At 33.7% G+C, this 13,516-nt stretch overlaps 1 protein-coding gene across 10 annotated transcripts in view; it reads right to left on the bottom strand.

Annotated features, from left to right (window-relative positions):
- Positions 1–13,516, bottom strand: part of BIRC6 (baculoviral IAP repeat containing 6) — a 226,673-nt gene that overhangs the window by 93,932 nt on the left and 119,225 nt on the right. For all 10 annotated transcript variants that reach the window (XR_009357395.1, XM_059188672.1, XM_059188669.1 and 7 more), the window contains 6 exons: positions 12,267–12,421; positions 11,633–11,759; positions 9,368–9,478; positions 7,401–7,534; positions 5,112–5,239; positions 559–1,121 (listed from right to left, as the gene is read on the bottom strand). Coding sequence is in view for 9 of the 10 variants with exons in the window: in XM_059188672.1 (XP_059044655.1) it covers positions 559–1,121; positions 5,112–5,239; positions 7,401–7,534; positions 9,368–9,478; positions 11,633–11,759; positions 12,267–12,421 (1,218 nt within the window). In the remaining variant the exon portion in view is untranslated. The remainder of the gene's footprint in view (positions 1–558; positions 1,122–5,111; positions 5,240–7,400; positions 7,535–9,367; positions 9,479–11,632; positions 11,760–12,266; positions 12,422–13,516) is intronic.

A 13,516-nucleotide genomic window follows, 5' to 3' on the forward strand; every position in this document is an offset into this window, starting at 1 on the left:
AGAATTAAGTAAAAATAGACTGGAATGAATTTTGTCACAATTTACAGAAGTTTAATTATTCGAAAAAAATTAACACAAGATATTATCTTTCAAATAGGCAACCATATAGAAATTTTACATTGGTATGTAGTCACAGAAACTGTTACACTTTGGATAAAATTTTATATTTCACTTCTTAATCAAATGTGAATAAATAAAACCTTACTGGTTCCCAAATACAAAATTTGATGTAGTATCCTTTATCTATAAAATATTAGAGATGTACAACTATAGATTGTGGTACTTTACTTAGAAGACTGGTTTTTTTTTTTTTTCTTAATTTAACAAACTATAAGTTATTTGGCTAGTAATTTCCAAAACTCACACTTAAATTCTTCCTAATTTCAGTTTCACTTATTGACAGAAGCCAGTTTGTAAGTTTTCACTTACATAATGCTAAGAAGTTTGCAATAAAGTAGCTTTATACTATAAAGTGGTAAAAAATGAATCTATATGTTGCTTAAGAAAAGAGATACAATACCAGGAATAAGTATAAAATTAAATATTCTCAATACGTACCAATTATCATCGCCATGGCACTGCTATTACACAGGCCCAGAGCAGACAAAATCTGGCTCATAATCTGTTGGTTGGCTAACACTAAGTCAGCGACATATGCAGGTGATCCTTGAATACTACTACTGCTTCCATTTCCATCTTTGCCTCCTGAGACTTTCTCTTCATCTGAAACACTGTCTGTTGTGTTGGTGGTCACAGACACTCTTGCACTGTATTCTCTGTTGTCTGAAAGAGGCAGCTGTACTAAGATGTTTACCAGTTTTAACAAATCGAACATGAGCTGATCTCTTGTCATTTCTCCACAAACTGCTTTTGCATCACCTGGACGAATGAGGTTGGCAAAGAGTCCCCCAAAGCATGCTCGAGCACCCACTGAGCTATCAGAGCCACTTCGAGACATGACTTTGTCTGAGCAAGTGATATAGTGGTGCACTAAAAAGGTGACGGACTCTATGACAGCAGAAATAGTACTAATGGAAACAACTTCAAAATTCTGCTCCAGAGTAAATTCTAAGAGCTTTACTTGGGCATCAAGAGGTCCTTGGCCTGTCTGGAAAGCACCCCTGCAGAAAAAGGTAAGAGGATTAAAAATTAATCCGGTTCAACTTTTTGTAAAGTAACCATCACATACCAGAAAGCGAGCAATTAAACTCTTGGTATTCTCTTTCATTTTGCAGCAAATGGTTTCCATCTCTTCCTGAGTCATTCTTACCCTCTTCTCCATTTTACAAAACAAAAAATGACTTCCCTTCCAAATAGAAAGGAAAAGACAAGTAAATCAAAGAGGTGATTTTGAAACCCCAGACCAAAATATTTCAGCATTACATGGCACTCCTCATAATGGGATAAACTCTGGCTTTTCATATCCTCAAATGGTGCTGTTTTAAACATTCTCTACCAACTATGATTTTCAAAAATTAAGATTTGGTCAAATAATTCTTATGCATCAAAATTAAATGCTCTCTGGTTTTGCTCATGTCTAAGACATAAAAAGCTGGAAAGAACAGTGCCCCCAAATTAACAGGAGAAATTCAAAGTAGCTAAAAAGTTTATAAACCCATTAGATAGCTTAAAATCCATGAGAATATAGGCACCTCCAAGGAGCATTGGCTCTCCTGTGGCAGAATGTGAGAAGAGACATTGGCAACATTCAAATGAGTAAGAAGAATTCAGCTAAAATATTTAACAACTTGGTACACCCTGGTGTATGGAAAGGTAATAACACAGAACCCTTGGTGTTCAAGCCCATTTACAAGCACCCAACCTCCTCAAACCCCCTTGCCACACACATTACCCTATACATATATTCTATTTGGCTGTTCGTGATTTACATAGTTTATAATAAACCAGTAAATATAAGTAAAATGTTCTTCCTGGGTTCTATGTCATTTTAACAAATTATCAAAACTGAAGAGAATGCTGCGAGAACCTCTGGATTTGTACCCAAATCTGACAGAAGTATGATAGCCTGGGACCTAGGACTCACAAGTGCCCTCTCAAGTGAGGGCAATCTTATGGGACTGAGGAGTTAAACCTGCAACTCTGATGATGACTTTGGAAAGGGACTGAAGGGGATGGCAAAGCTTTATGTTCATTCTCTGAAAATATCAGTAATACTGATAAACTTCTAGCAAGAATGACCTATTTAAGTAAATAAAAATTATCAAAATTAGAAATGAAATAAAGGAATCAAACTAGAACCTATCAACATTAAAAGGATAATAAGGAATAATATCAATACTTCAACATAGAAGAAATGAACAAATTCCTTCAAGATGCAAACTGCCAAATGTCACTCAAGAAGTAGAAAACCTGAATAACCCTTCACCTATGAAATAAGTGGAACATTTTTTCTTACAAGAAAACTCCAGACTCAGTATGCCTCAGTGGCGAAAACTATCAAATATTTAAGTGAGCAGTACTACCAGTTTTACACAATCTCTTTCATAAAATAGAAAAGGGATCCCCCAATTTATGAGTCTAAAATATATATAAAAGATATATATAATATATAATTATATATAATAATATATAAAATATATTAAAAATACACACTTTACATAAAAACTGGACATTGTAAGAAAGTGCAAACATCCCTCAAAAAAACACAGATTCAAAATCAACAAAATGTTTAACTAATTCCACTCAGCAAGTTTGAAAAGGATAAAACCTCATGACCCAGTAAGTATATCCTTCCGTACATATAAATCAACACTTAAAAAAAAATAATCGATGTAATTCACCATATTTATAGACAATTCAAGAAATGACACATGATCATTTCAAAAGATACAGAGAAAGCATTTCATAAAATCCAAGCGTAATACATGATTTTTTAAAGCCTTAGCAAATTAAAAACACAAAAAAACCTCCTCAACTTGGTATGAGGCATTTACAAAGGAAGCTACAGCTAGTATCATTTCTACTTCTGAAAGACCTCTACTTTAAGAATGAGAAAAAAAGAGGGCATATTTAACCACTTCAATCAATCATGTTGGAAATACTAACCAGTACTTAAGAGAGGAGGCAGGGCAGGGCTTAGGGGCTAAGCATACACATTGGAAAGGAAGAAATGAGACTGTTTTTTCATTCACTGACCATATGACTGTATATAAAGAAAAATCCAAAAAGGCTATGTAATTTTTCCTACACTGATCTGTAGATCAATGGATTCTCAATCAAAGCCCAGAAGTTTTTCATTTTGTTTTATTTTGGGCAATGCAGACAAGAATCAATAAATGTATTCTAAAATTTATGTGGAAAAGCAAAGGAACTAGAACAACCAAAACAATTCTGAAAAAAGAACAAAGTTGGAAAATCTGCACTACCAGATTTCAAGAAACTATGGCGGTACCAAGGCAATAAGATACTGGAAAAGTATAGACACAAACATCAGTTCTACAGAATAAAGTCCAGAAACAGTACAAATCAAATACAGTCAACTGATTTTTAAAATGCATACAAAAAGAATTGAATGAAAAAAGCAGTCTTGGGGCGCCTGGGTGGCTCAGTGGGTTAAAAGCCTCTGCCTTCAGCTCAGGTCATGATCCCAGGGTCCTGGGATCGAGCCTCACGTTGGACTCTCCGCTTGGCAGAGAGTCTGCTTCCTCCTCTCTCTCTCTCTGCCTGCCTCTCTGCCTACTTGTAATCTCTGTCTGTCAAATAAATAAAATAAAATCTTTAAAAAAAAGGCAGTCTTTAAAATAAACATCATAGGAACAATTGGATATCCACAGGCAAAATAATAAACTTCAACCCAAATGCAACATAAACTTAAATCTAAGAACTAAAACTATAAAATTCCTAGAAGAAAACTGTATCAGATCATTTGTATTGTACTGACCTTGGATTAGGCAAAGATTTTTTCTTAATCACACAAAAATATATATAAAGGAAAAGGTTGACAAACAAGTAAGACTTCATCAAAATAGAGAACTTGTTTTTTCAAGGATACTGTTCAAATGAAAATACAATCCACAGATTGATAGAAAGTATCTGCAAAACACTTACTGATAAAACTGAATGCCCTTTTTATAATAAGACTGGGTATTTCGTTTCAGTCATGTAATTAAGTTACCTAAAAGCTCTTAGCTAATTTATCAGGAACTAGAGACTTTCACAAGAAACAGAAAATATGGGGATCCTGGATGGCTCACCTGGTTAAGCATCTGAATTTTGATTTTGGCTCAGGTCATGGTCTCAGAGAAGTGAGATCGGGCCTGTGTGGGACTCAGTGCTGGGCAAGAAGTCTATTTGCAATTCGCTCTCCCCCTCTGCCCCTCCCACCTGCCCCACCCCCATGTGCTCTTGCTCTCTTTCTAAAAAAAATATTTTCATCAGAAAGTAATGTCTTACAGTATAAAGATAATGATTCACTAATGTGGTATGTATTATGGTTTTTAACCACTCATGGTCACAATTATTCTTCTAACATATTGCATGATTTTGTTAATAAATTTATTTAGGATTTTCCTATGAGACTGGTATGTAATTATCTTCTTCTTAAAAATTTTATTTATTTATTTGAGAGAGAGAGTATGGGAGGGGGGAGAAGCAGACACCCACTGAGCAGGGAGCCCAGTGTGGGGCTGAATCCCAGGACCCCAGGATCATGACCTAAACCAAAGGCAGACACTTAACTGACAGAGCCACATAAACATCCCTGTAATTTTCTTTTTTAAGCTATTTTTTTCAAGTTTTCTTAATACTGGTTTCAAGTAAAATCCTTGGTAGCTTTAATACTCTCTCTGTATTCTAGAACAATATAAACAGCTTCAAGTAAATTTCAGTAATCTACAAAATCATTAAAAGCAAGTAGAGATTTGATGCACTGTATATCTTTCATAGAGTTCAGGAATCCGAGAGAGCCATAATAAAATGGAATGAAAACAGTCAGGAGAGAAATGGATAAACCGTTAGCCCTTCCCCCTTAATCCCTACTATACTCCTCATTATCTGTTCCAGACACACCCAACAACAAATGGTAAGGGAGAGTTTATCTAAGGATCACATATTACTTCTATATCAGGATCTAAATATCCATTGAAATTTACCTTTCTGTTGAAAGTATATGAATTAGCTTGAGCAAAAATTCACTGAATATTTGAGGACATGTTGAAGAAAGATGCACTTGTAACCGGGTAAGAAATTCTTGCATAGCCTGTGTAGCTGTTGGACCAACCTGAAGAGAATGGAAAATGTTTTACTTATAATTTTTAATGAATAATTCTATAAATGTTATCAAGTGTGAAATCAAGCACTATACTCCTTTAACTTTTCATATAAAGAACAAAAATATAAACAGTGATAGCAGAAAACCAATTAATTTTTTAGGTCTGAACATATTTAAACTGAAAATCATAAATTCTAGTATCAATAACTTTATCATTATGGTTTAGAACTTACAGGTTTATAGAACTCAAAACAGAAAAAAACACCCGAATTACACAAGAAATGCCTTCATAATGCTTTTAAAAGTACAAAGAACTTTTGCACTGATTTTCACAAACACCCTTATCATCCATTTCAAAACAGAAGCACTCAAAGAGGTTAAGTGATCCATAAATGGTCATGCTTCTAACACTACCATGAAAGAAAAAAAAAAAGCAGAAAGAAAAAGCTCTAAAGGTAAAAACAAACCTGTACCAATTCAAAAATGCTTTCCCAAACTTCTGTCTCATCAATGAAAGAAATGATGAGAACCACACTAAGTAACATGAGGTATGTCTTCGAGCGTTTTGTAACACCTCTCCATGTGATTTTATTTTATCCCTATTTGCTATGCTCATAAAAACCAACAGTAGTTCTGGTAAAATAAAATGTAATATAATTCTTGAAACTGTTTTGAAGTTAGACAAACTTAATTTCTAATACTGAGCACATAAATCATAGCATGCTTAACCAAACTTCCTGCATACAATGAAGAGATCAGTGGAAAGTCTGATTTTTAGTAACTTTACTCTGCCTTTTTTTTTTAAAAAGATTTTATTTATTTATTTGACAGACAGAGATCACAAGTAGGCAGAGAAGCAGGCAGAGAGAGAGGAGGAAGCAGGCTCCCTGCTGAGCAGAGACCCCCATATGGGACTCTATCCCAGGACTCTGGGATCATGACCCCGAGCTGAAGGCAGAAGGCAGAGGCTTTAACCCACTGAGCCACCCAGGCACCCCTACTCTGCCTTTAAAAAAACAAAAGCGGGAAGAAAACAACTCTATTTTATACAATAGCATGCTCTCCAATACCTAGATCTACTGCTAGTAAGTTGTGTAATTGTAGACAATGAAGATAACACATCATTTCTTAAATGTAAAATAATGAAGTTATTACAATCAACGATCCCAGGAATCTTCACATTCCAAATTCATATATCTCTATATACAATAATCCCTTGATAACAGGCCTCTGGCCCCACCTAACTATAATAGTTTCTGCTCTTATTGTCATCCTTGTGTCATTTGTTTTATTGCGATCTGCAAAATGAAAAGTGTATGTAGTATGAGAGTACTGACTAAACATATCCAACAGAATTTAAGCTGTAAGAAGTTAGAGACTTGGTTTGGTATGACTTATATCACCAGCATCTAGAACAATACCTGGACCCAGCACACAGAAGCCTCTTAAAAGCTTGCTGAATAAATGAAACATTAGAAAGGTAAATGCTCATTAGCTAAATGAGCATTTGTCTAATGGCAAATCCAGAGAAGAATTTAAGAAGGTAAGTTTAAAAAGACAGTTATGTTGCATACCTGCACTGAAAAGACACCATCAACACAAAATACATATTTTACATAAAAAGAAATAAAATGAAGTAGAAATATTTTACAAACAGTACAGTGTAGCAAGACATTAATTGATATAAATGAAGCTTATAGTAAGACTAAAAATGTTTGGAAGTTCTGAGCAATACTTCTTGTTATTTTTTCGTTCAACAATATATTTAATATTTCAAAATAACTAAGTTAGGTAAATTACCAATCTTGACATAGAGGTCATTAAAATGGTACATTATTTGTAAAACCTTTATTCATTCTAAAATTTCTGAAATGCTTCCTTTTCAGGTATTTTTTCATAATGTTTCTTAAATCATCCAAAATTAATGCCAAAAATACATACCTACATAAAAATCCAGTAAAAATTCAAAAGAAAATATACTACCTCCTATGCTTCAGTTTCAATATAGCTATTATATATTATACAAAACATTTTATATTACATTAATACATAAAATACTAACAATACCTTAGCAATAAAAATTTTATATATTAGGTACATTAAGTTTTTCTTTACGAAAGTGTTTATTGAATAATCTGGGCCTATCACTAGTTTTCAAAAGTCATCGTACCTGCGGACTGTGTTGATTTGTTCCATGTGGACTGGTGCCAGAAAGAAATTTCACCAAGACATGAATCAAGTTTGGATCTGAAACCAGCAGATGAGCAGTACTCTCCTGAGTTGTGATGGCATTGCTTGAACCCGCTATAAAACATTAAAAAAAAAAAAAAAAAAGCCTTTTACAAATGGACCCTTAAACGAAAGAAATAGAGTATATAAAGTCTCTTTTGGTTTCAAGGAAAACTCACAAATTCCTGGAAATAAGGAGTTTTTTGTTTTGTTTTGTTTTTAAGATCTTATTCATTAATTTCAGACAGTCAGAGAGAGGACCCCGAACACCAAAAAGGCAAGCGGGAGAGGAAGAAGCAGACTCCCTGCCGAGCAGTGAGCCAGATGCAAGGGATGCAAGGGCTCATGACTGGAGCCAAAAGCAGACGCCTAACAGACTGAGCCACCCAGGTACCCTGGGAGTTAGTTTATTAAAAGGGTCTGATTTTCTACTGTATTGACTAAGTTGGACTCATTCCCTATTTTCATCCATCTTCCTTCTCTTATCTATTAAAAAATAGCTGGTTTAATGTGCATCTTATTTAGTATAGAGTCAAGTGGAAAACAAGTAATTAAATACAGACCTTTTGATGAGCCTGTTCTTGGTAATTATTTCCCTCTTTCAAAAATAGGGGTCTACTTATTGAGTAATTCTTTTTATTCTTTTTAATGATTTTTAAAAGATTTTATTTATTTATTTGACTGAGACAAAGTGAAAGAGGGAACACAAGCAGGGGGAGTGGGGGAAGGAGAAACAGGCTTTCCGCTGAGTAGGAGCCACATGCAGGGCTCGATCTCAGGACCCTGAGATCATGACCTAAGCTGAAGGCAGACACTTAATGACTGAGCCACCCAGGAGCCCCCTTTTTGGGTAAATCTCAATGCTGCTTTCTAAGATAAATCCAGGCAACAACAACTCACTTTTGCACGTCAGAAGTATAATGGCTGTACACTGTTAAATGATACACACGTTAAAACACCAGTTTTCTGAACGGAATAAAATATCCTTTGAGTTAAATCTATCTTTAATATGATGAGACACTGATGTTTCTGATCCCATATTTGGAGAACAGATTCCAGACTAAAAAAAAAAAGGAGTAGCACTTTGATGCTAAACAGTGATTTAAACTGACACATTTTATCAATGTGACAGAGCTTTCTATTTAATGAAATTAATCCCAAACAGAATGGGGATGAAATTTACCCACCTCTTATCATAATGTATAGACAGAATGATTTCAATTCATAAATGGCTAGTCTTTACTGTCTACTGTGAACTTTTATCCCTACCTCACAACAGTCTTGAGAATCCCAAATAAAACCCAAAACTAAATGTGAAAAATAAAACTAATAGGCACTATAGAAGATAATGTAGGATTATTTTCATGACTTCGGGATACATAAAGCCTTTAAAAGCACTAAAAGTTCTAGCCAAAAAGATGCAGAAATTATTTTACTATCTTAATTATAATGAAGAAAATGGGGTGGAGTAAGGAAAGCAGAAAACCTATTACCACAATCTGAGAAAAAGCAATTATATTCTATGAATAGAGCTTTTAGATGGGGTAAACTAATCATGCATGTTCTTAATATAATAAATCATTTTTTAAGCATAAAGCTACTTAAAAAAATAACATAAAACAGTAAACATTTGATTTTTGTACTCTAAAAGCAATCAGTTTCATTTTAATAAGTAGTAAGCTTTTAGAAAGCAAAACCATGCTAGAACTCATGCTGGTAGATGAGAGTATATTATCAAAGTAAGAACAAAGCCTAAGATACATAAGAACAAAATCAGGAGAGGTATAGTCAAATAAGGAACTTCATCTTCTCATGACTGCATCACTTCTTGGAAAAATCTTAAGAATCTGAGAGTAAGAATAAAGAGGTATAGGTCCGAGGCTTAAAGGAATAAATGTCTGCACTTACAGTTAAGCTGCATATTTGTCATAAGTGTTAGACTGTGAAGCACAAGGCACCAAGTCCGGAGCAAAGTGTTGGGATACCAAGCTAACACAGTGAGAAAGCTGGTTATTGAGGCTAGAGAGAAAAGAAAAAGGGGAAGAACTTTTAATTAAGGAAAATCATACATTTATTAAGAATTAAAAATAAAACAAGCAAATGTAAAATTATGACAGTTTCTTTCAATCAATTCACTACCCAGTGTCCTCAAAAACATTGAAATGAAAAGAATTCCCCATTAAATATCTCTAAAAATTAAGAGTTAATAATATTTTATGGCTAAGTTTAAAGCTCAGCCCACAACATATAAACTGTTATCACTATAAAGTGTTGTCCTTTTCAAACTACAGGCACCTCTACCACAACATAGATTACTTTACTAAAAATCTTCAGATTCTTCAAGACCAAAACCTGAAAATAGTAGAGCGGACTGGAAAAACAAGAATAAGGTAACACCACTGAAAACCAATGCAACTTTGCAACAAAAGCACAAACTAGAATAATTAGGTTACTTGCAAGGCCTGAGTCCAAAGTGCTTATGGCAGCTGGAGAAGCCAAAGAAGTTATTCAAAATGCACGAACATAATACAGCCCAGATTCTGCTCTAAAAACCCCCTTCAAAAACGGCTGACTCCAGATTTCAGGCTGAAATACACAAAGACTGGAATATTTATCACACTGAAAGCTGACAAAAGCATAATATGTATATAAAGACAACAACAATTAATAAAGGAGCACCTCACTGGCCACAAATGGCAAAATTTCAGCATCAATAAGCACAATTATAACTAAAACAAAAAAATATTTTAAAAACCATAAACTTATACAGATATTTATTAAAGAAATTAAATGATCATGCATGTAGACTGCTTGTGAACCAATTCAATTTAAAAATTAAAAAAAAAAAAATCTGGCATTTCCCCTTTCTCTATCATACAAACTACCAACAGAGGGTGACATAATAGCCTATGAAAGGGATTTACTCTTTACGGAAGTATTTCAACTAAAATAAAGTGATAGAATTAGACTACCATTTTGAAGCCTCTAATGAATTATTAATGGCATGAGCATCACTGTCTTAAAAATGTAAAAAGAGAGGCAACCTAGGAAACTGCCTTTAAAAAAAAATCAGATTAAGCTCCAGGTCTAACTTCCAATTTATAGAAAATCGATAGAATATCATGAAGATACAATCACTAAAAATTAGGACCCTGGAAATCCTGAAAGACAAAGACCAAACTTCTTTGATAAATGGCTTTGTTAAGGGGATAAAAAAGACATGAAGGGAACCTATACACATTAAGAGGGATTAAAGAAAAAATTAAAATACATGGATCTTATATGAATCCCATTTGAAATTTTAAAAATTTTGTAACAGTTGAGGCAACTGGAAATTTGAATATGAGCCAGGTATCTAACGACAATAATGAACAGTTATTTACCTTTTTACTCATCAACTCTTGTTTATGTGTAACATTTTCACAATAACAAAGTTGAAAATAACAATGGGAGCACAGTTTATTATTATTATTAGTGCAGTGGAAGAGAGAAAAACCCATTAATTACCAGGGCTGGCTCTTGCCAAGACAACACAGATATAAGTGGGACAGTGTGAGCAAGTGGGGCTGTCACTGGGATGAAAGACAAGGCTACGAGAGCCATGCAAAATACAGAATTCACCCCTGAAAGGGAGAAAGCACCAGAAACAGATGATCGCTTATACTTTTCTTAAAATGTATCAAAAAGAGATGTCTGCAGCCAGAACAAAAGGCTAATTCTATTTCTGAAAAAGGATATTATTTTACTCCCATTATTTTCACTCTTGGATTTGTCAAAAACAAAAACAAGAAAACCCCAAAAGCTAACTAATACAATTTCCACAGGAAATGGGACATCCTTCTCCAAGTTATCAATTCTCTTGGAGCTGATACACATTTTTGTGAAATACCAGTGCCAAAAGAACAGATCATGAACAAGATGGTATTTTCTGGAAATACAAAGATTAACACTGCAAATTTTAGTTACACATGGGCACAAAATAATACAAACCAGAGAAAAGGTTTTTTGTTCTCTTTCCTGAAAATTATTAAGTCAATGTATAAAAAAAAAAAGTTTTTTTCCCACTAAAACACATTATAAACCAAATGACAAAGATTAGGTAATATTAACCTAACTGTTGCCTTTTAGGTTTATTTATGCTATGTTAATAATTTTCCTTCTAATAAATCTTACCCTGATTTAATGAAATGACAGGTACTCGATTAGCATTATATAAAAAAATGTCTGCTCCATTTTCTTTGTTTCCAGATGAACTAGAATTCAGGCTCAATGTGAGCCACAACTGGAGAAGTGATTCCAACTGAAAAAGAATAAAAAATTGACAGGGGGGGGGGGGGACACCAAAAATACCCATTATAAATGAAATACTATTTAAACAAAAATCTTACGAACGAGTCCCTTTGAGTAATTAATTTTTCTATTAAATATTTCCTCCAGTTACTTCAAGTCAGTTGGCAAGCAAACATATCTTAAAATTCTTGATGAAACAAAATTCAAACTTAATTAAAATTTATAATTTACCTAATACATATAGTTTTCTAAATTAAAATAAGTGATTCAAATCTTTAAATACTGGTGTATGTAAAACATATAACCGGAACTACAGTAATAAATCTTAAAAATCATAAAAATTATAAATAACCTATCACTGAGGATCTGTGGTTACCAAAGGATATCCAATATTTTTCCATCTGAGATAATGAATCAATCATCCCTGTCAGATTGAGAAAGATCTCCCCAGTTATTTTCATCTTTTACTAGGCTGGCAATAACGTGTAAAGATACACCATTTCTCCTGAAGTCATACCTGCACATGATGGACTTGAAGCATGGAAAAAAGTTTGTTGAAACAAACATTTAACATTGGGACAGATGATAACTGTATAATAAGCTGGTTGGATTGGTTCGCTGCTTGTAAACCCACTAGAAGTGAATCATCTGTTCCAGTGGGAGACTGTGATACTGAAAATTAAACACAATTATGATTTTATCACAAAGTATCAGGAGAAATGCTCACTAGCTATTAGTATGTACAGGTAAGTGAAAATCTTAAAAAACTTTTTAATTGCATTCCTAAGAATGGTTGATGATTATATTATTTGAAAATTTGTTTTTACAACATTACCCAAAAGTCAAAAAGATAATCACCAATGAGAGAAGTTCCTTAATTCACAGCATTGGTCCATCAAAGGAACAAAAACCTTACTCTCTAGCAATTTTTATTTTCTATGTTTTTCTAATTAATAAATTAGGAAAAGGAAGAAAAATAAAATTTTGACTACTTCTTATGGAAGTAGTTTTAGAATAATTTAGACTCAAGTCCATTGATTCTTAACTTTGATTATACATTAAAATTATCTGGGAAGCATTAAAAAATTCTGATGTCCAAGTTACACACCAAACTAATAAATGAGTATACATTCATATGGAGGAGAGAACTATATGAGCTCTGAGAGGTTTTTCATATATTTAAGAGTTATTATATTAAAAGGGGGACACAGTTCCGAACAGGACAATAATCAAAAGACATAATATGAAGAGAAACATAAAAATTACAAAATCATCTTCTAATAAGTTGTTTTAAACAAGAAATGTCTATCAAAGAAAAGGACTACTTAGGTCAGTACTGAGTTGCTTGTGGCTGTGGAGAGGCTGGCCCAACAAAAGAGATCCCTCCATATATAAGAGATAAGATACAATAATACTAGTGTACCAATACCAGGATAATAGAACACTAGACCTTTTCTTCAGTTTTTCACTTTTCTATACACTGCCTAAGGTAAGAAATAAATGATAACCACAAAGTGAAAGAACTCAATTTGACACAGAAATGTCTACAAACCCAAATTTCTCTAATGCAGCATGAACTCCCTTTCACAGGGGAAGAACATGATGCTCTTCCACGGTTTTAACTAGTACATCTACCCTTTTACTCACCATGCTCCAGAGAAGATCAATAATTTGTAGGCCTAAGAAAAATAAAAACACCACTATCTCCTTAGCACAGCTCCTCAATTTTCTTTGTGAGACTGGCTGCTATCTATCTTCACTGATAGG

The sequence above is a fragment of the Mustela lutreola genome, chromosome 9, assembly GCF_030435805.1.
Source record: "Mustela lutreola isolate mMusLut2 chromosome 9, mMusLut2.pri, whole genome shotgun sequence".
Lineage (NCBI taxonomy): Eukaryota > Metazoa > Chordata > Mammalia > Carnivora > Mustelidae > Mustela > Mustela lutreola.